The sequence below is a fragment of the Phyllostomus hastatus genome, unplaced genomic scaffold (assembly GCF_019186645.2).
Source record: "Phyllostomus hastatus isolate PE091 unplaced genomic scaffold, TTU_PhHast_1.1 phas_scaffold_555, whole genome shotgun sequence".
Classification (NCBI taxonomy): Eukaryota; Metazoa; Chordata; class Mammalia; order Chiroptera; family Phyllostomidae; genus Phyllostomus; species Phyllostomus hastatus.
This window is the reverse complement of record NW_025334036.1, coordinates 6,314,602-6,336,068: the sequence shown is the minus strand read 5'-3', so window position 1 is coordinate 6,336,068 and position 21,467 is coordinate 6,314,602. Positions and strand designations below refer to the sequence as shown.

At 61.0% G+C, this 21,467-nt stretch overlaps 1 protein-coding gene across 2 annotated transcripts in view; it reads right to left on the bottom strand.

Annotated features, from left to right (window-relative positions):
- Positions 1-2,740: 2,740 nt before the first annotated feature.
- The window catches only part of SLCO3A1 (solute carrier organic anion transporter family member 3A1), a 200,865-nt gene continuing 182,138 nt past the window's right edge, over positions 2,741-21,467 (bottom strand). The window contains exons 8-11 of one of the 2 annotated variants that reach the window (XM_045824914.1): positions 16,317-16,492; positions 13,917-13,981; positions 10,913-11,155; positions 2,741-3,334 (exon numbers count right to left, since the gene is read on the bottom strand). In XM_045824914.1, coding sequence (XP_045680870.1) covers positions 3,252-3,334; positions 10,913-11,155; positions 13,917-13,981; positions 16,317-16,492 — 567 coding nt within the window. In that variant the 3' untranslated portion in view covers positions 2,741-3,251. Of the gene's footprint in view, positions 3,335-9,807; positions 11,156-13,916; positions 13,982-16,316; positions 16,493-21,467 lie in introns of those variants that run through there. The other variant, XM_045824913.1, reaches the window with a different exon arrangement.

The following is a 21,467-nucleotide window of genomic DNA, read 5'->3' as shown; positions in this document are numbered from 1 at the left end:
TCCCGCCCAGTAGCTGCCGCCTCCGTGATTTGGGGTGGGGGACTGAGCTGCTGGTACTATGTGAGGAAACGGTCCAGGGCAATGTGCTCCTTAGCTTACAAGTGTAAATAAAATCCTGACTCCGGTGTCTTGCTGAAAGCCCAGGTTCCTCTTCTAGCGCTGTGTGGCAGTGCCTAATCGTTTGCGTAAAACCTGGAGATCTAGGCAATGATTATTTTAGAAGCCACTGAAGGAACTGACATTTTCTTTGGGCTCTTTTTTTTCTTTTTAAACCATCATGAGCACTGATTTCAGGATGAAAATGCAGTGGTCTCAAGGCAGCACCATCCTGAGGAAACTGGAGGGCAGGCTTGGGGGCGAGAGCTGCATGTGGGGAAAGGCAGGCGCCCGGTGCAGAGCTGGGCCGTGGGCCTGAGGACCAGGCTTCCCTCTTCCTCGGCACCGGGTCTGAGAGGGTTCGCTTGTGCCTGGGGGTCGCGGCCACGTTCTGGGCGACACGTGACGTGGAGGAGCCTCGTGGGAACACGTCGCCTTCCCAAAGGAGCCCGTGGCTTCGGCCACGTGGAGGCCGAGTCCCCGAGGCTGCTTCCTGCATCGCTGACCGAACAAAGTCACGCATTTGTCACCCTGCCTTTGTGTCCCCAGCGGACAGCCTCGCTTATTTCACCCCTCAATTCAGAGGAGTGGGAGAGCCCACTGGAATGCTCCTGGAGACCCGGAACGTTGTCCTCTGGGGGGTCCTGCAAGCCAGACTGGGCCACCAGGACTCAGGAGGGTTGCAAGGCTTTCTTAAGTGCTCTCTGGAAAGTGGAAGTCGGTCTGTGCCCATGAATGAGTTATGGACATTTCTGTGCACAGTCAGAAACAGGCCTAGGGCAGGAAAGGCCTGTGTACTGCCCGAGGTAGCAAAGGCAAGAGGGAAAAACACGTAGGTCTTCGTAAGGTTGGGTGTGCGAGGGATTCCGAATCCACGTTCAAGGGCACAGAAACAGCCTGTTTGATCTGGGTCGAGCCGGAGGCGTGGGTGTGTGACCAGCCGTGTCCCAGAGACAGAGAAAGGGTCAGGTTGGGTCCAGAAGGGCCCGAGGGGTGTGCGTGCGGTTCAGAGCTGTCGGCCCTGGCGGCTGACAGGGTGTCGGGGACAGCTGGCACTTGGAGTTCCATCTCAGAGATTTATTCTCTCTGAGTTGGTGGCACCACCTGTGTGAACAGCTCTCCTGCACCTGCTGAAATACTGAAGGATGACTCTGTGGGCTGCAAATAAGACATCATGTCTTGGTGACGCTAAGATAAAATGGAAGGAGATTAAGCTTTTGATAAATTTTCCACCTTCATGGGGGAAAAGGTAGCAAGTGAATGGAAATGAGACCATAGACGACCAAGAAACGGGGAATGTCAGGCCGAGGGCTCGGACGCCCTGAGCAGCAGCCCCGGGCGGGTCCCTGCTTCCTCCTCCCGCCTCCGGCCGAGTGTCTGGTGCACTCAGCTCCCGCCAGGAGCCCCTGACTTTTTCAGCTGCTTCAGCATCTCTTCCCATTAGGACGGAGAAGGTTGAAATTGCATTTCCTTGGGATGTTTAGGCTGGAGAGGATAAATCATGTTGCTTTGCAAAACAAAAACTACAACTATGAAACCAACCATCACTTGAATAGCAGGGCTGGGCTGAGAGTCCTTCAGATGCTAACAGGCAGGTCGTGGGGCTTTAGGAAGGGCAGCTCGCCCAGGCACTCTTTCCTGCCTGTGCCCACCTGAGAGCACAAAGACATGCAGGGCTGGGCCGGGTGCTGTCTTCAGGTAATGGCGGCTGGACCAGCTTTGGTTTCAGAACAGCTGAACCACAAAGGACGCTGGGGCTGCAGAGGGCAACACCCAGGCTGGAGGGGCTGTGAAGAAAGTACGTCAGACACCGGGGCTAGCTCCGCAAGAGGAGTGGGCCGCCCCAGGTCTGAGGCCTGGAAGACGATCCAACCATTAGCTCCCGGAGCTCCGGTCTCTCAGCCAAGTCAGGAGTGTCGTGGGGACTCTGGGATGCGTGTCGGTGCCAGGCATGCCCCTGACCACCCCGCCGGCATGAGGCAGGAGTCCAGCCCCAGTGCATGAGGGTGTGGAGAGGCTGGGCCATCAGGAAGAGGCCCGGCAAGGACTGGGGAGGGGACCTGGATTCCAGCCATGGGGAGAGGCTGCAGGTGGGGGGGGCTCTGTGGGCCTGAGAGGGGGAGGCAAAGCCTGCCGTGGCCTCTGGGGGGGAGGGAGGACACTGAAGTCAAGCCCCACAGGCTGACGGGTTGGAGGCCCTTCGTTCATCCATCCATCCTTCATTCATTCATTCATTCATTCATTCGGTAGTACATGGAACATCCGCCAAATGTCTGGCCTTGTGCTGCGGGCACACCCTGAGATAAAGCCGTTCCCCGAGCTCCCAGGGCTTGTGGACAGTGGGAGGCCCAGAAAGGCAAACCAGACGGCAGCTGCACGCACAGGTGGGGAGCAGGTGTCAGCCGGCCCACTGTACAGACGAGGAAGCGGGCTCGGAGCGGTCGGACCGCTCGCTCGCTCAGTGCCGTGGCCCTGCAGTGCTGGGTGCGGAGTCGAGCCCGGGTCTGTTCTCACTGCAGACCCCGTGCTCTCTGGAACAATTCCAAGGCCACGGGCATGGAGCACACACAGCCAGAAACACGCTCCTGAAGAATCGTCGTACCCAAACCCACCGAGAGAAAGATGATAGAGATTACAGCGTAAGACAGGAGAATTAAAATAGTGCTTTTAATATAATTCTCAGCCATCATATAATATGTACTTTACATCACGTGTCTCTAAACGGCTCATCTAGAAAATAGAAGCTGCAAAAATACAGAGTGACACACTCAGAACCTATTGAGTGTGTGCTTCCCTGCTCCTGTCTGTGAAACAGGGTGACTTTTGTCCCCCTCCTGTCGATGACGTCGAGCCTTGGTGGGTTTGGGAACAGCTGTGGGAGAGGCCTGGGTCAGAGACGCACCAGCAAGTCCTCTGCCCGGGCGCCGAGGGTGGGCTGGGCAGGAGGGAGCTGTGGGCCAGGGCACTACTCCGCTTTAGTGGCCCGGGAAGGAGCTAGGGGGGGCCTCCGGATCACAGCCACCCCAAAGGACCACGCTCGGGCTGGGTGACTCCCTCGGGGGCCCTCGGGTTCCCGGGCCGAGCGGGCTAAGTCGGCCCTCGAGGTCTGCGGGTGCCGATGGGCCGCCGTCTGCAGGAGGGCGAGGGCCGGGCCCTCAGCTTCGCACAAAGGAGTCTTCGGAAGGTGAATGGGACCCGGGACAGGCTTTCTCAGTGTCAATGTCCTGGTACTCTGTGCCTAAAGGGGAAGGAGGGAAGAAGAGCCAAGAGGAAAAAAGAGAGGTCGGTCTTTTCCGGTTTTCCTGCTTTTGTAAAGGCCTATACAATAGCCCTGTGGCTTCGCAGTGGGACGGACCAGAACAGGAAGCCGTGGCAACACAGTGCTGGGTTTTGCTCTGTGCAACCCCAAGGAAGCAGATTTCCGGCCCAGCGGCCTTCTGGAAGGCCGTGTCTCCCCGAGAAGCGTGTTTATTGAGGTGTCTGTGCAACACTCACACGGATGTCTTCCACGGGGATGAGTCAGATGTGCCCTGGTCACCACTGGCTCAGTCGCCAATGACGGGCCTTTCGTTCTGTCTGAGAGTCTAAGTGTCACTGCAATTTCTACTGAGAGGCAGCCAAGTGCCAGGGAAAACCGCCGGTGTCCCAGCATCAGGCGCTCTCCTCAAGAGCGGCCCGTGTGGTGGCCATTCCGCCACAGGCGCCCACCGTGGGCCGAGGGGGAGCACCTCCTCGTTGGGGTGAGGCTGTGCGCCCATGCCACACATCCGAGAGAGACACCGTGGCTTCATTTGAAAGGCATTAGGGACCCAGCTGGCCCTGGGCTGACTGACAGGCCGTGCAGGTCTCGGCGAGGATGGCGGGCAAGGCGGGGGCCCGGGTGGTCCCGCTCATTTACGTGTGCTCCTTAGACTCTGACCCCGAGGGGCACAAGGTGACCGTGGGCATGCCGCTGCTGTCCTCAGGATCCAGCAGCTGAGATGTGGCCTGTAGAAGCAGCCCTTCCTGCACCTCACAAGCTCAAGTTCTCGTGGTCTCGGGGCTCTGCCCGAGTCTTAGGGGCGGGCTATGGGGACGGCTGGGGCAGGAGCGAGGGAGCGCGGCCTGGTCCCTGTGCACAGAATGAATGGGGCAGGGGATTCTCCGCTGGCTGTCAGGAGAGGGAAGGAGTCATTTTAAGCATCTCTGATGTCGTTTCTAAAGCACAAAAAGTTTTCCTTACTTTAGATTCCCGTGCCTGTAGGCACAATTTGGCTGAGGTTTTCCCCTTGCCTCTGGGTTCATTTCTCTATATGGACTTCCCTGTGGGTTTTCCCAGTAGGAAATGCACCGCTGGCCTCATTGAAGCTCCTAAGAAGGCAGCTCTGTGTCCCCACTGTGGGGGCCAGTGGCAGGGCGGAAAGGGCACCGGGTTCAGGAGTCAGGCAGAACTGGTATTGGCTCTTGGGGACTTTCTAACTAGCTGCGTGACCTTGGGAAGCTTGGGTCGACTGAGCCTGGTTTTCCGACCTGTAGAGTGGGAGAGAAACATACTCCTTGCAGGGCTGGGGTGAGGAAGCCGCCTCCCTGTGGCACCTGGCACACGGGTAGCAGGCTCCGCGTGAACTTGAGTCCCGGCCCCTTCCCTCCGGGCTTAGAGCTCCCTTTGTGTGGGGTTTCTCTTGTACTGGGACTCCCTACACTGCGTGCCTCCGGTTCCTTTTATGACCTGAGCTTCTGAAATCAAATGGTGTTGACAAATACATCTTCACGAGAGCCATCTTCCATTAAGTTCCGGTGAATTTAAGAGAAACATAATTTCAGGGGATTTAATGGGATGGTAAAAATCTCAACCTACGGAATATTAAACCTCCAGAGAATTTACTGTGTTGTTCCGTTTGCTCATAGTAGAGCATGATCGCTTTAGCATAAATTCCGAACATTTCCTCCATAAGGTGATCATCAACTACTGATTGCTAGCCCGAACCATTAATGCAGAAATGGAAATGTCTAGAAACCACGTGCGAAAGCCTAGCAGCTGACAATAGAGACACCACACCAGGGACCAGCGTCGGGGTGTCGGAAGGCCCCGGGCCAGGGCTGAGCCCTGCATTGCAGGGTGCGTCAGGGCAGAGAAACCCCCGACCCTCCTCTCACCCGTCTGCTTGCAGCCCTGTGCAAACAGGCCACCGGGCTCTGCGGTCGAGAGCAGCAGTGACACACGGAGGAAGGCCGTCCCCGAACACAGCTGTTGCGGGGTCCCGGTTGTCACGCTGGGGGCCCGGCAGAGCGTGTGGGGCCCCAGCGCCCACGCGAGCCAGCGGTCCCGGGTGGGGAGGGGTCCCCGCATCTTGCGGAGCAGGGAGTGAGTACTCATGGCCCTGAGGATGTGGGCTTTGGGTTCCTCGAGCTGGTTTGAATCCTCCCTCTGCCCTGTGACCTTGAGCCAATTCCGGAAGCTTCTTGAGCCTCCTGTTCTCTCACCAAGCGAAGGCTGTAGCAGTTCCCGACTCGTGGGGCTACTGAGATGGACTGAGTTAATATAAGGAATAAGCTGATTTACAGTAAGTGCTTGAAAAATGTTAGCAACTGTTATTAGTTTTTATTAGTGTTTACCAGTTACTCCGCCTGGCGCGTGTGTGTGTTTTATTGTGCCACGTTCCGTGCCGGTGGGAAGGGGGGAGGGGTGTGAAACGGTCCCCAGGGCCCGTGTGCGCCCCTGTCTCTCTGCTTTCCACACCTTCCCTTGCGTGCCCGTCCCCACCACTGCAGGGGCGGTCCGTCCGGAGAAGAACGGACCACTTACCTCGTCGGAACGTGCGGCACCTGAACTAGACTCCCTCCCGGCACAGTCAGGAATGTCCAGGTCGATGGTCAGCTAGCTAAAGCACACTGCCAACACAAGAGCTGGGCTGCCAGAGCCCCCACCTGCGCCTGTGCTCAGCAGAGCGGCCAGCCCTCTGCGGCCCTTGGCCAAACCCGGCTGGCCAGCGCCTTCGTGGATTCAGCTGTCGCTCGTGTGCACCTCGCCTAAGGCCACTGTCTGGCCCCGGTGCAACAGCACGGCTGTCAGAGCCCTTGTCTGCGAACTCGCTGTGGTAGCCCCACAGGGTGGGGGGCAGGCTGCCTTCTGGTTCCTCGACCAGCCCTCCCCCTGGGCCTCTGTGAGCCTCCAGGTCGCGAGCCAGCAGGTACCACCGCCGTGCATCAGCCCTTCCTGCGCCCACACGGACACCCAGACCGGGGTCTTCGTATTGCTACTCGGCTGCCTTTGTGTGCGGGTCTGTGCAGCTCACTGAGCTGTGACATCCTGGAGGACAGGACTGTGGTTCTGTTTTTCTCTACCTTTGTCTCTGGTCCGGGGCCTGGCACGCAGCCAGCCTTTCACACAGGAGGGAGCACGCAGTGCACATGCTTAGAAAGCGCGACGCTCGCACAGTGCGTGCCAGTGATGCCAGCCCTGCACAGGTGCTGCCCGGCGGGTGCTCTCCGAGGGGTGCGTTCTGCCCCCGTCTCCACGGGGTCAGATTTCAGAGGTACGGGAGGATCTGGGCTTTTCTGAGTTTCTGTGTTGGGCGTTTTCACTTGTCCTGCCTGCTGCGACGCCCCAGCACTCTGAGGTCACCCAGCAGTGTGAGCACGGGGGTGCGTGGGGAGCTGTGTGCGGACAGTGGGTGCCCGGGCCGTGCTGGGTGACAGGCGTGTGCACGGAAGCATCTGCTCTGCCTGTGCCCACAGACAGGCTGTCCTGCCTCTCGGGGGGCCGGGGCCCTGGAGCCACCAGAGGCTGCACTGAGAGAGGCCTCTGTTCCCGGGGGCTGCTCAGAACTCAGGGCTCTGTACTGAGTGGGGGGGGGGGGGGGTATAATGAATGAGGAGAGAAGGGCAGAGAGAGGAGGAGGGCTCGGTCAATACGCAGGTCCCAAACTAGTGTTCTAGGTGGAACTTGGTGTCCGCAGCCCCTCGCCCGGGAAACACGGCAGCCCATAGGTGTCGGTGCACTAACCCGGAGCCTAACCCAGGGCACGGCTGCGGGAGACCCTGCTGCGGTCCAGTGGGTCCTTGGGTGCAAGCAGCAGCCACCGTCAGCTGCACTGAAACTGGGCCTCCTTGGGTTTCTGCCCGCGTCGAGACCCAACTAGACCAGATGCACAGACGATGGGAAAAAGCACCGTTCTGCCTCCCTGGGGCAGGAGTCGGCCCGGCCTCCTTCCTCGGCCCCCGAGTTCCTGATCCGCTGCTCTGACCCCTGCAGTCGGCCTGTGCCGCTGAGCGCAGCGGAGGAGAGCACTCGGGAGACGTGGGCCCTGAGTGCCCAGATCACGGGTCTCGGGGGAGGAACCACACTTTCAGAACCTGAGCCAGAAAACCAGCCTCTCGGGGAGCCTCAGACTGTCCGGCAGGCGGGCCTGCCCTGGAGCGGGCAACGGTCACCCGTGAGCCACCGCAGCAGAATCTCTTCCCCGAGACAGGCCCTTGGGGTGGTGTGGCTGTCCTCCCAGGGCCGCCGTCGGGCGACCCGGCGCGTGCCTGTGGGAAGTGGGGCTGTGCCGAGGGAGGGGAAGCTCCGGCCCGGCTGCAGACAGGGAGCTGGAGTCGGGGGTGTGAGTGCGGGGAATGCCGCCTTAGAAGCCACCTCTGGAGGAAACCCTCGCCCCGGAAGGGGTGAGGAAGCAGCACGTTCCTGCCTTCCTGCTCAGAAGCCGGAGGAAGCCTGCTAACGGACGGACGGCTGAGGAGCTCCTGATTGTCCCTGACGACTCTGCCCGTTCAGCTCCACCAGCGCGTCTCCTTAGGGGCCGGGAGAGGAGGCCTCTCCTGCGCCTTCAGCAGCTGCGAGGGAAGCCCGTGTGCGGTGGCCTTCCGGCGGGGTGGCAGGGTCCCCAGGGTGCCCAGGAGCTTTGCGGCTTTGCTACGTAAGGCGAGAGGCAGGGAGCAAAGCTGCCCGTCTCCCCGACAAGTGCGCGGCCTGGGCTGAAGGAAGACGGCAAAGCACGTCCTCCTGAGACTCGTACACAGTGCGTGTACTTGGTCTGCGGGAACCAGGTCTGCGGGAAAACACCTCGGCCCCCAGTCAGGGGCTGGGCAAACCCGTGGGAAGCTGCAGCAGAGGGAGACTGCCCCCTGCGTCCCCGGGCGGGCTCAGCGGGGTGCTGGAGGAGGTCGCGGCAGCGCGGGAGGCCTTCTTGCTCCCGTTCTAGGTGGGCTGTGTCCCTCGGGCTGGTTTTCCGTGAGGTCAACGGGGAGAGCCTACCCGGACATCTTTGAACTCAAAGTGCCGGTCAGCACCGGGCCAATAAGCAAGGGGCTGCATCTGGCACCGTGTGTACAGCGGCTCTTTGCAGCACGAAGAGAGTCTGAACTGCACTGAGTCTGCCGCTGTGCAGTGTGTGGGAGGAACGAACATGCTGGAGGTGACACAGCGCACTCAGGGCCTTCTCGCCACGGGGGCTGCCGTGTCTGCCCAGGTGCTGGTGACACTGGGCCCCGGAGGTGTTCTCCTTTGTCGTCCTAGTGTCTCACTGGCATCCATCGAAACTCTCCGGGGGGGGGGGGAGGGGGGCGCGGGGGGGAAATGCAAGTAGTTTCCAGAAAAAATTTTTTCATGCCAGGTAGCTGCGTGCAACACTAGGTCACGGGGCGTCTGTGAGTCTGGGGGAGGGCTGTGCAGGGACGTGGGGGAGGGCTGTGCAGGGACGTGTGGGAGGGCAGGGGCAGCTCACGGTGTGTTGTGCACACGGCACGTGCTCCCAGCCTGTGCCGGCCGACCCCACACACAGTTCGGGCGTCAGCGGGAGGGCGGTCCAACTTCTCATTGGCGCACGCACTGACCAGCGCCCCGTTCTCCGTGAACAAGAGCGGACTGACACCGCAGAGAGGCACTGGGGGGGCCTCCCGTCCCAGGCCGCTGACCTGGGGACCCCGCACTGCGGTGGCAGCTGTGTCCTTCCTTGGGGGTGCCGTCTGGATTTGGGGGCGGTCCCTCAAACCACCCCTTTTGCAGTGCTCTTAAAAGTTTGGCACAACACCCTTTCTCCCAAACTTTTTTATTTTTCTTGCCTTAGCAGTGACAGCAACTATGGACCTGAGGCAGAGGAGCAAACCAACCAAACCACCCTTGAGGTCCTTGCCAGGGTCACGGGCAGTCTGGCCAAGGTCACCGAGGACGCACAGTAGGTGAGTCAACGGGGCCGTGAGTGCGAGCGCGCTCTCGCAGAGGCCCTGCCCCTTCCGGAACGGCCTTGGAAGGCCGCGTCTGCGGGCCGCCAGCCGTGGTTCCTGTCGTGCTCACCCCAGACAGCGACGGGTCTGCTCTCGGAGGTTCCTTCACCCACTTTCAGCACGTGTGAGCACACATACACACCCGTCTCTCAGCTGCACATCAGCCCTGACGGTCTCGTGGACGACTTAGACACTGCAGCAGCATCCCCGAGCCTGTGGGCCTGTCTGTCCCCCGCCCCAACCTGGGAGCACAGCATGCACCCCGCCCGCGGCAGAGAAAGCCCGTGGAAAGCCGGCGCGGGAGGGGAAGAGGGCCTGAGACGGTGCCCCTGGGCCCCGGGGAGCAGGGCCAGGAGGCAGGTGTGCGCATCCTGCCGTGCCCCTCCCTTTGTCTCAAGTGTGCAGCTCTTAAAGGCAGGCTGCACACCCTCTCGCGATTTCAAGTATTTTGTTTGGAACACATTATACAATATCCAACTAAAGGTGAGATAATAAAAAACAATAGATGAATTTCATCCCTTGAATCACATTATATTTTGGTGCATTAAAAAAGGAAAAAAGTAAAAGCAACCAGCATAGTAAACTCGGCCTAGAGAAGTGTGAGTGACTGGAAGGGTAACAGATTTCAGAAGTCGTTAAAAATAGCACGAGAGGGTTATACATGGAACAGGTGGAAATTCATATGCACGGAATTGTTTTTTAAAAAATGGCAAAATGTATGGCAAATGTAAGCACATGACTTGGGACTGTGCTGGGTGTCACCGGCTCTGAGTGAAGTCCGTCATAGCCAGGTGAGGCCCGCTGCTTCCTGAGGTCCCTCTGCGGGGCTGGGGGCGGGGCGCCCACCCGGGGAGCTGCTTCGGGGGAAGGCGAGGTGCTGGCCCCCCACGCCCTGCTCCCCTCAGTCTCGAACACGGAAATGGAGCTGGTGAGAGTCGGCTGTTACCGCCCGCAGCGCGGATCACCGCTGGCATCGCTGAGAAGTCTGGGCCCTGACCCGCCCGCGGCCGGGTGGCCCGGATTGCGGAGGCCCCCGAGGAGCGGGCTGCACCCCTCCGACCGGGCGCCGCCCACCCCACGGGAGGGGCCGTCCAGGGTGCGTCACTAGTGCTCATCCTGGCAATGTTGCAACGTGTTTTTTAGTAGACTTTCTTTAAAAATATGTCTTGTTTTGCTGTGTGTGTGTGTGCAGGAATGTCTGTCCTTCGAGCTGGCCGCCACTGTGCCCTGAATTTGGCAGTGCCTGTCGCTCGCGGCTGCCCGCGTCCCGGAACACCGTGCGCTGGCGTCAGAGACGCGGTCCCACGCGCCCCTGTGAGTCCCGCCTGACTCTGATCCGGAGACAAGGTGGTGGTGGTGGTGGCGGCGTGCGTGCGTGTGTGTGTGTGTGTGCTGAGCTGTTTTTTGGAACCCTTTTGTGTTTTCGTAGGAAAAATGACCCTTTGATCACTGCACGGAGTCCAGCCCTCCGCGAGTCCCTATAAAACGGACTCCATGTTCTCACACCACTCATGGTCTTCCAGGTTATAGATAAACTTTGTCCTATGCGTCTGGTTTGCGGGCACAGGGTCCCTCCCCGGATTGTCTAGGGTCAGAGTAGAGGCAAAGAACTCACTGGTGCTCAGCCCGCCCTCGTGGGTTTTGATGTAGCGTGTATAGTTTTTCCGCAGGCACTGCCACGTGGTGGTGTAGAGCACGAAGGCGAAGGCCTTGAGCGTGATGGCGATGCTGACGTACAGGTGGCGGTAGGCCACGTTGTCGTAGAGGGCGCAGGCGCCCCGCTCCCCGCAGAAGGTGCTCCAGAACAGGCAGGTGGAGTCGATGCCGGCCCCGAAGATGAGGGGAGGGGGGATGAAGCCTGTGGGGGGGGGAGGAACAGTTGGGGTCCAGCTCCGAGGGCGGTTGGCCGCCCAGGTGGACGGGGTTGCGGGTGGCTGTGCCGCTGCACGGACCCTGCTGGGAGACGAATGCCCGAGTCCCAGTCCCACCCTCTACCTGCCGCGGCGGCCACCTGGGCAAGACGCTCAAGCCCCTCGGCACCTTAGTTTCCTCCACAGCAGCCCCGGGACCCAGCGCCGGGCCTGTGCCGGCTGCCGGGACAGGGACGAGGTGGGTGCGTGGGAGGCACCTGGAATGCTTCCCGGAGCACGGCAAGCTGAGCGTGAGACAGAGGACCGCGGTTAATTGCCCTTATTGGCAACTGACCACCCAGAAAGGAAGAGGGGTCTCCCTGAAGGGAGAGGTGGGGTGGCTCACGGGGGACACCGTGCTCCCTGGGGCTCCCAGGGCTGCGTGCGCCTTCCAGGGAGAGGGCCCGGAGCAGGGAGCAGCCGCTGAGCTGAGTCCATGGCGGCTGTGGTCTGTGTGCGCACGTCGTGCGAGGAGTCTACGTGGGCGGAGCTCGGGAGAAAAGCCCAGCACGCGTGCTGACAACTCTTCGTCTGCAGGGTTTTAGCCGAGGACGGACGGGTTCCCTGGTGAGCTGGGCACGTGTGAGCCCCTCACAGCAGGGCACGCCAGGCAGCCCAGTGAGACCGAGTCTGTGCTGAGGGGGTGCCGCGGCTGGCTCTGTGGGGCGAGGCCTCCCCAGCGGCCTCGCACTGTTCTGGGGTCTCTCTTCTCTGCCTGCGGTTCTTGTGGACCCCAGCACCCAAACTCCTCTCGCTGTGTGTGGGGGGTGCAGAGGTTGCAAGTACTGGGGAGAACCAACAAGGGATTTGTGGGCGCACACCTAGAGGTGATGAAAAGCCTTAAAGCAACCTACAGCGGTCCTAACGCTGTCACCTACGTGTGCTCCGTAATGTTGTGTCCTGAAGTTGTCGCGAAGTGTGTCGTCAGTCATGCCCTGCAGTGGTTTTCCTGTTGCGTGAGAATGACGGTGCATGCTAACTAGTTGTAATTTCCATGTGTCTTTGTAGGTGTGTGGGGATCCCTGTGGGATGGCGTGGGACCCTGGCCAGCATGCCGGAGGGTGCCGGAGAGCAGGGCTGTGCTCACGCATGTGGGTGGGGTCTGGGAAGCTTTGAACGCCTGCAGTGCTCAGTAAAAGTGTTTTTGTGGGATGACTTTCGTGGAATGTTGTCATCTTTTTCATATCTGAGAAAGAGTCCCTATCCTTGCTACCAGGTGTTACAGTGTCACCTGTGGCCATCAACCCAAATCAGGGTGAGGGTGAGGAGGGGGCGTCACGACTCACATCTACGTTGTCGTCTTTCCCATGATAAGAGGAAAGTAAGCATAAGTGATACGCTGTCTGGGAGGCCCAGGTGCATTCAGGGGTTGCTGAGCTGGTCCTAACTGGCTATCGTGACTCCTGGCACATGTCTGTGTCCAAGACATAGAAGTCAGTCAGAGAACCAGGTGTCATTGAACTAGGTGTCACTCACGGGTCCTGGGCGGAGCAGGAATGAATGGTCATCGATGGGCGATGGTTTGCCGTAGGCAGCGGAGGGACGGGAAGGGGGCCTAGACCAGGTGTGCGCCACGTCCCCGGGTCTGAGGTGAGGCAAGGGTCTGAGGGTGGAAGAGTTTCTTCTTCCACGTAGCAATGACTGGAGTGGGAATTCATCTCGTGTCATCATGAAGATAACTACGTGGGATTTCATGACCTCAGTACTCAGAGAGAAGAACTGACACCATTTTTGTGTGCAGTTTCCTAACAGTCTCCCCCACGGGTGGGGCAGTCACGTGCCTGCGGAGCCCACTGCACAGCTCTTCCCCCCACATGTCCACATGCCCTTCTGGCCGGAATCGTCAAGGGCAGCGGAAAAGCAGCGGGGGTTCTGGACTGGAGTGGGTGGAATGGATTCCTTGGTGTTTGACATCCAGATTATGGGTATTATTTAGGGGTCCTTGTGTGCACACTGTGATACACATGTCCCCAGTGCCTGCGGTCCGTCCTGTGCAGGGGGACTGTTATCTGGGCTGTGCAAACACGGGCCTGGGCCAGGGCCCCTTCCCCATGGACGCACCGTTGCACATGCAGTGCAGGGCATCACTGCCATACTGCGGAAAGCGGAGGCCGCCTCCCCCGAGCTTGGCCCTAACAAAGGAGGTGACGGCCCCCAGAAGAGGAGCGGGGTGACCTTCGGGGTGGTGTGGCTGGGTGGGACAGGACGGGCTCGACGGGGCCCCGTGGGTGCGGGGCCGTCATGCCGGAGTGGCCCCGGGGCGCCAGCACCATGGCCTGTTGTCCTGACATACGTATGTATGTACGTGTACGTCGGCACAGCAGTAGAGGCCCCGTCGCGCCCACCCTGTCCCGCCTCACCACGCCACCCCTGAGGTCGCCCCACTCTCCTTCCAGGGCCGTCACCCAGACTTCGTCTCCCCACAAAGACTTGCCGGCTCCAGAGCGGGGAGGGCCTACTGCTGCATCCCACAACCCCACGGGGCAGTCCCCCTCGGCCGCAGGTGCAAACCCTCAGCACCCTTTCCACCCGGGCTGCCTCGGGGGGCCCGAGGGCGGTGGAGCAGGACTCGGGTTTCTGCTCTTCGACGCCGCACAGCACAAAGACCAACTCCAACAACCACACGGCACCGCTGACCCGCACTCACCTGGTCCTTTGCATCCACCGGATCACTGAGGCCACACACACACACACACACACGATGCTTACCTAACAAACGGAGGAGCAGAAACAGCACTCCCAGGGCGTAGGACTTCAGCTCGGGGCTCACTGTCCTGCGGGCACACAAACAGAGCAGAACGCACAGGCTCACCGCTGCACTGCAACGCACACACCACCCAGGGCCCCTCGCTGCCCCAGGTCACCGGCTGTTCCCGCCCACTTGCCCCCCGGCCCCGAGTCTCGACAGCGGCAGGACTTGCAGTGACAACACGTGACAACACAAGTGTTTCGTCACTGCAGCTCCTCAGGCCATTCCGGGTGCACAACGTCTACCTGGTCCACACACTCTTCCTGGAAAGACACCTTGTCTGGGCCAGGACAGGGCCGCATCCTACGTGACCACGTCCCACCCCCTGGGGAAACCGTGAGGGAAGGCCACCCCCCCCCCGACGCTGCACACACAGGCCCGCACCATGGACCCCTCTGCCGTGCTCAGGCCACTCGGCCATGTCGGCAGCCCCACACAACGAGGCTCCCCGGCAACAGGACCCGCCCACACCCACTCCCAGTTCCTCATGCTGCACAGGCGCCTGCACACGGCCCCGGGTCCTCACTAAATGGACCCCCATCTCCCTGGCTTGCCTCACCCACCACAGGCCCCTAGAACCATCTCCCCACGTGCTCCCAAAACCGATCCTCAGACCGAGCTGCGCAGACACGGGGGTCGGGGCCTGTTACTCCAAGTTCCAGGCAAGGCCGGGACCGAGCCGGACCCCACAACCCACTCGATGAGCGACCCTGCAAACACTGGGCAGCCCCCCCCCCCGGACCCCCCATCGCCCCACCCGTCCACAGGGAACCACCACCACTGAAGCCATCAATGCAGAGCCGACGAGAGCCTGGCACTGACACCCAAGAGGCTCCGGGCGCCCCTGCCCGGGAAGCTCGCAGAGCTCTAGCTGGCGTGCGGGCTCCCACCTGGGGCGGCAGCGGGCCCCCTGCTGGAGGACGGGGCCACAAGCAGCCACCGCAACCCCACACCGGAGAGCTGACACATGTTGCCCACACAGGCGTGACACACCGTCACCCTCCAGACACAACTCAGAAGTTCACTCCCGAAACACTCGGCACGTCCCGAAGACGTCTCATCTCCGTGCGCAGTGGTAGCAGCTCGCGTGCAGTGGCGGTGACTACCATCTGACTCCACTCCCACTCGGGTGGCTCTGCTACGACGCTGAACATGATAATAAAAACCCGGCTGCACTGAGTTTTCCTCGCAGAGACGCATTTCCGAAGCTCAGTGGCAAAAGGCAGGTCACTGCACACAAAAACCTGAATGCTTTCACGACTTCCGACTCACAACGCCGTGTGGCTCTCCGGAAAGGAACCGCAGGCGCCCCGATGCCACCAGCGCTGTGCTGACTCACCAGTCCTGCCGCGGCCCCGCAGACACTGCACGTGAGCCACTACAACACACTGTTCACATCCCGTCGGGGTGCAGAGAGGGGCACTCTGCCACGCACCCCGGCCGCTTCTGCGGCCCCACAGGGCTTCACTAACGACCTTCTAGGTAGCACTCAGTGCCTCCTGGAAACCCCTTCCCCGCCAGGAACTGCCAACCAGCACCGGGAACCCTGCGCGCGCCAGCAGCCGGTGACGCCCCCACGCCCCCCAGCCCTGACCTCCGAGCACTTCGTCCCCCTGCAGCTCTGGCCCCTGGGGCTGAGTCGGTTTGCTCCAGCCACTGCACCCCACGGAGGGTCTGTGTGTGTCCAGCGAAAATGCTGGCTCAGAGGGATGCTGGGGGCGGGGCACCTGCTTCTAGGCTCCTCACACCAGATGCCTCCGCACAGGTGCCAGTGACTCCGACCAGGACTCGCTAACTCACACCTGGGGCGCCCTGCCTGGCTCCAGCACAGGTCCCGAGAGACAGGGAGCCACCGAATGAGGGGCGTCTCCCTCCGACGTCTGCCTGCCTCCGCGAGCCAGTCTGGGCAGGGCCCGCGCCACGGGCAGGACCACCGACCTCACCCCCAGACCCAGATTCCTGGGTCTCACTCCTGAGAAGCACGTGCCCACTGAGGGGCCACATGGGGGCTGGCCATGGGGACGTGGCTACTCCAACACCACCTCCACCTTCACTCAACTCCGACCGCGCCTCTGCAGAAATCAACACGGGCCCCCGGTTCCTCCAGATCACCTGCAGATTCCACCCCCTGGAGGACACGAACGTGGACTGTTCTCCCTTGGGCGAGCTTTCCATTCATGGGCCGAGGCCCCTCTCCAGTGCACGGACTCCTGTCGGCCCAGGGACGCTGGCGCCAAACCCTCGAGCGGCACCTCAGGTTCTGACCACCAGGACTGCGGCCCACGCCCGTGGGGGCTGGGCAGGAGGGACCGAGGGACCGAGAGGCCGGGCCCGGGCCCCTGGGCACCTTCCCCGCTTACCTGATGAGGATGATGACCGAGGGCGTCTGCGCCATCGCCCCGATCATGCTGCAGACACACATCACGCACAGGAAGATGAGGAAGGCCTCTTGGCACCCGGGGCTGGGGCACTTTCCGGAAACCACGGTGGCATTCTCGGGCGGGCCGGCGCTGAGGCACGCACAGCCGGTGTGATTCTGAAAGGCAGCAGCCAGCCCTGTCACTGGGGGCAACTCCACCGCCTGAACCCCAACCCACCGGTCAGCAGGCGCTCTCACGGCCCGATCACACATTCCGGCGCATCCCATGCATTAGGCCTGAATGACCCAGTGACCTTTAAACAGGCTGCAAGCCCATGCAAACACACGCCTGTTTCTGGGGAGGACAGCTCATCTCCCCACCTCCTCTGTATTTCGTGTCCCTGCTCAGGAGCCCCTCCGTGAGCGGCTCGGTAGACATATCTGTCCCTGCCCCCCCCCCGGCATGCACACACACAGCTACAGAGGAAACTGCGCTTCCACAATATGATAAAACATTGCCAAATTAACATCGCAATTACTTGCCAATTTGTCCTCTCTTGCATGCAGTTATAATTACACTGAAGTGTATTAAAAGAAGTAAATCAGGTAACCTGCGCGTTGCTGCTGGTCTGGTGCCCAGTGTGGCACCATGGAGCACACGGCGTGCTCGGGGAGGGGAGAGGTGGCTGCCATCCTGAGGCTCGGAGTGGGGGCTAACGGGAACCTCCGTGAGAGGCAGACAGCCCAGAGGGCTCAGAGACGCCAGGGAGCTCCGAGCGGATGCCGCGGAGCAGGTGGCAAAGCCACTGCATTCCACGGGGCCTTCCCGAGACTCTCGCCCGCCGCCCCGTTCCCAGGCCTGGTCCTCCTCGCTCACGCTCCGGGAACCTCTGGCGGCAAAGGCAGGAGCAGGCGCTGAGAAGGGCAGAGCTGGCGAGCGCCAGGCCAGTTCAGGTTCAGTGACAACCGTGCAGGGGCCTTAATGACCGCAAGATGAACACAATCATCACTGATTCACTGCTCCTCCCTCCAGGGCTGCCGCTTTCAGAGCACCCTCGGGAGGGGATCCTCCGGAGGGCCACCCCACTCTGAAGTCCCGCTCCCCTCTTTTCTTCCCCCACAGAATGCACAGATGGGCTTTCCCTACCCCACAAAGCTACGTGGGATGCTGGCCGAGATATCCAAAACCCCGCATGCGCCCCCCACCCCAACAGGGCCGCCTGTTACATGACTGTGCCCTGCACGGGGGCCCCACTCAGGGGCCGGGGTGCGGGGATGCTGCACGGGCTGCCCAGCGCAGACGCCCTTGTGCCCCTCACAGCACCCAGGGGTGGTTAGGGTTGTCCCCTGAAAGGCGCGGGCCCTGCCCCTGCGAGGCCCTGGCCGCCCTGCTAGATGTGAGATGCTGCATGTCCTGGTGACCAGTCAGAAAGGGCACCGGGCTCCAGGCTACTTTATAAGCACCCCCGGCCTGGAAAGCGGCTGGCCTCCCGCCCCCCCGTTCCACGGGGGTGTCTCCCCACCAGGCCATTGCCCGGCCGGAGCCGTCGCACTGCCTCCAGAACAGCTGCACACCCTGCTGGCGCCACGCGCAGGGTGGCAGGCCCGGGATTCCTGGAAGTGAGTGTGCCCCGGACAGCATGCCGATACTCAGGGGACCACTGTGCGCAGAGAGAGAGAGACAGGCCTCACGGGCGCGGGAACCCGGGCGACCTCCAGGACGACGCGAGGCTGGCTCGTGAGACCTGGAAGGACTCATCCGACAGGCAGGCGGACCGGCCCGGGGATCAGAGTGACGCGAGGGCACCGTGAGGCGCGGCACTGCAGCAGCCGAGGCCCTGCGGCCCGCTCCTCACACACCGTCACGGCAGGGACTCCAGGACGCCACCACCACCACCAGCAACCGCCTCCACGCACAACAGGCACCAGTGAGGCCGGATGGGCTAAAACCCAGCAGGAGTCCACCTACCGGGCAGAGCGCTGCGTCGAAACGTGGGTGAATGGGCGGAGAGGTGGTACACAGGACAGTTTCCACACCCTCCCTGTGGTACTTTCTGATTTTTAGCCACATAACTGGAACATGTCTTACAGAACCAAGAAGTCTAGAACTTCGCAGAATAAACCAATGCGGGAGGAACCGCACAGCCACTGAACGCCGTCAGCATCCCGCGTGTCCCAGCCGTCCGTCTGCACTGAGAAACGCCCCCGCCCCCACACGCCACGCCGAGCCGGCACCGTGACCGTGAGGCCGGAGACCACAGACCCACAGACACGGAACCACGGCTCCCTGGAGTCTGGGGTTCCCTTCCACTGCCGGGGAAAGGCACGAGCGTGCTGTTCTGACAGCTCGTATACGCACAGACACTCACCAGCACTGCTCACAGACACTGGCAAACACCGTTGTTTTCCTTTGCGTCCCCCTCACATCCCGTGCTGCTGCGTCCCTTTCTGTGGATCGCACACACACACACACACTAGTTGCTGGGTCGAGAGGTTCCTTCTCCAAGGGCACAGCTGTGGTGGGGGCAGTGTTCCCTGCCCCAAGAGCCTGACGTGAAACCTGGGAGAGTGGAGCGCCGCTCCCAGCTCCCCACCGTCCGGAGTCCTGGGTTTGTTTTCCTTTCGAAAATGCACCCAGTCACCGGGGAGAGGGGACTGTCTTTGGGGAACACCAGGCGCCAGCTGGTCCTGTAGCGCAGGAAGGGCACCTGCCGGAGTGCGCAGCTCCTCGGGGGTCCTGTCTGCCTGTGCCCGGGCGTCTCCCACCCTTTGTGGGGACGCCCCAATCCCCAGGACGGCCCAGGGCCAAGGACACGGCCACAGGAGATGGGGACGCTGTCCTCGGAGCGACAACGTCTGTTCCGGGCCATTTAGGAAGTCTGTCGTGATGCAGTGAAGTTCCTCAGTGGTCCCCCTGTCACTCATCACTGCCCTTTTGTAGCTCTGCCCCTTCATCACCCGATGAGCCCGACCCAGCCTGCCGTTTCCGGGGCAGACCTTGGGGCCCCTCGTTCACCGGGAGCCCTGCCAGCGACCCACGGGCCCCAAGGCCGAGGGGCCGTGGAAAAGCCACGAGAGCATGCACACCCTCGTGCTCCCCCACGGGGTCACGGCTGAAGGACAGTGGCCGGGGAGAAAAGCTGAGAGACAAGGCCAGACCTCCGCCCACCTCTCGCCCCGCCACCTGTAAGCGGGGGGCCAGGGCACACCCTCCCGGAGCGGCGAGGACAGGGCTGTCCTCGGGGAGTGCAAGGCCCCCTCCTGCCTCAGCCACTCCAGGCGGAAGTGGTGGGTGGGCAGAGCAGGGGAGGGGGACGGTGTGACCACCAGGCCTCGAGGCTCCCCCTCCAGCTGTCTCCTGACCCCAGACCAAATCCTTGCCCCTACCGCGAGGTCCAAGCCTCCCCACCAAGCAAACACCCAGCCCACCCTGCCATCAGTCGTCCTCCAGAAAACATGCCCACAGGCCCCCCTTCCGGCCCCGCCCCACCCCAGCAGGCCTGAGGCAGCAGGTTCCCTGCCTTCCCCGCCCTTCCTCCTCCTCCTCTTAGAAGGCAACCACCTAACCTTTCCTGTGGAATGTTTTTAAATAAAGTTTTTCCTTCTTGGAAAAAGGATGCATGTTCATTTAAGACAGTTTAGAAATATACAGAAAATTTGAAATATATATAGATTAACTTTTCAGTCCCTAGTGAGAGGTAACCTATAAACAGTTGACTATATATCCTTCTGATATTTTTCTGTGCAAAGATATGCATGTGTTTAGGTTTTTCTTTTTCTTGACTGAAAGAGATAACACCCTAGATATATAATTTTATAATGTGTTCTTTTCCACTAACACTACATTGTAGACACAGGAGCCAGGCCAGCTGCTGCTCCTGGGTGCCCCCTGCACCCAGCCCTACAAGCAGGCTTGCTCTCGCTGCACAGCACACACGAGCCCCTCCCTCCCTCCCTCGCCTCCAGTCCCAGTGCCTGCCGGGCCTGGGACACCTTACGTGCCCCGCGTGGCCACGCGCCAGGAGGGCGGGCTTGCTTTCAGGGCGGTCCTTTCTGACGAGCCATCACCAGACACAGCACAAACTTTTCAGTGTGTTCTGGCAAATGGGGCTGGACCATCCGGGAGGGTCTGCAAGCTCTAAGCCTTGGGGAGCTGTACAGGAGACAGTTGAGAGAGATGGTCCAGCCGCAAGGGGCAGCCAGCGGGGGGGTCGGCCACTGCTCAGCCCCAGCCGCCCGCCCGCGGCCCTCCAGGGGTGCGGTTGCCGTGTCAGTTACGGCTGGATGTCTACAGAGACGGCACAAAGCCAGGTCTGTGGGCGGAGCCCAGGCCCGGTTTAGTCCACGGTCAACAACCAGCCAGCAGGGGCTGCTCCTGTGACCCAGGCCGACGGCGCCTCCGATCTCCAGCTCGGCGCCCCCTGTGGGCGGCACGAGAAGGGGGGGCAGAGGAAAGGACACCAAAGGGTGAGAGCTCAGGGTCTGCTCAGACGCTGACCTCTGTCTGCAGGGGTACAGTATGGAGGCCTCGTCCCCTTCCTCAGAGCAGTAGTTTGCCCTGGGGGTCACCGTCCCCCCACACTGCTGAAATATCCGGAGACACGCGGGAGGGTGTCTGGGGAGTACATGGGTACACGGCACGGCCAGAGGGAAGCGGGGAAGCTCGCCCCCAACAGCCACGCCCCGAGGCTAGGTCAGCAGCGGGAGGCAGCCGGGGCCTGGCCCTGCTCTCCCTCGGTAAGACTCCCGAACTCGCCTGCCAGGCTCGGGGGGAGGGTTTCAGGGTGATCGTTGGGCCACAGAATGCTGTGGACCAGAGACTCCCTCGGCCTCAGGGCACCAGCCTATACTTAATGTAATTCTTAAAACGGGATAATAACCAACACCGATTCACAACACAACTTTCTGAATATTAATGACATTGTTGTCGTGAAAAAAATAGCTTGTAGTTTTATTTTCACCACTCTCCAGATTCCATCCCTTTTTAAAAATTTCATTTCCAGTCACATAAAGCAACTGCTTTATCATCTAAAGTAAAATATACGTTCCTCCCTCCTCCCCAGGGTGATTTATTTTCTTTCCAGACAAATGTTAATAACTGGCCAGAAATCTAAATGTTAACAGCGAGGAAAAAAATAAATCTCTGGAAATG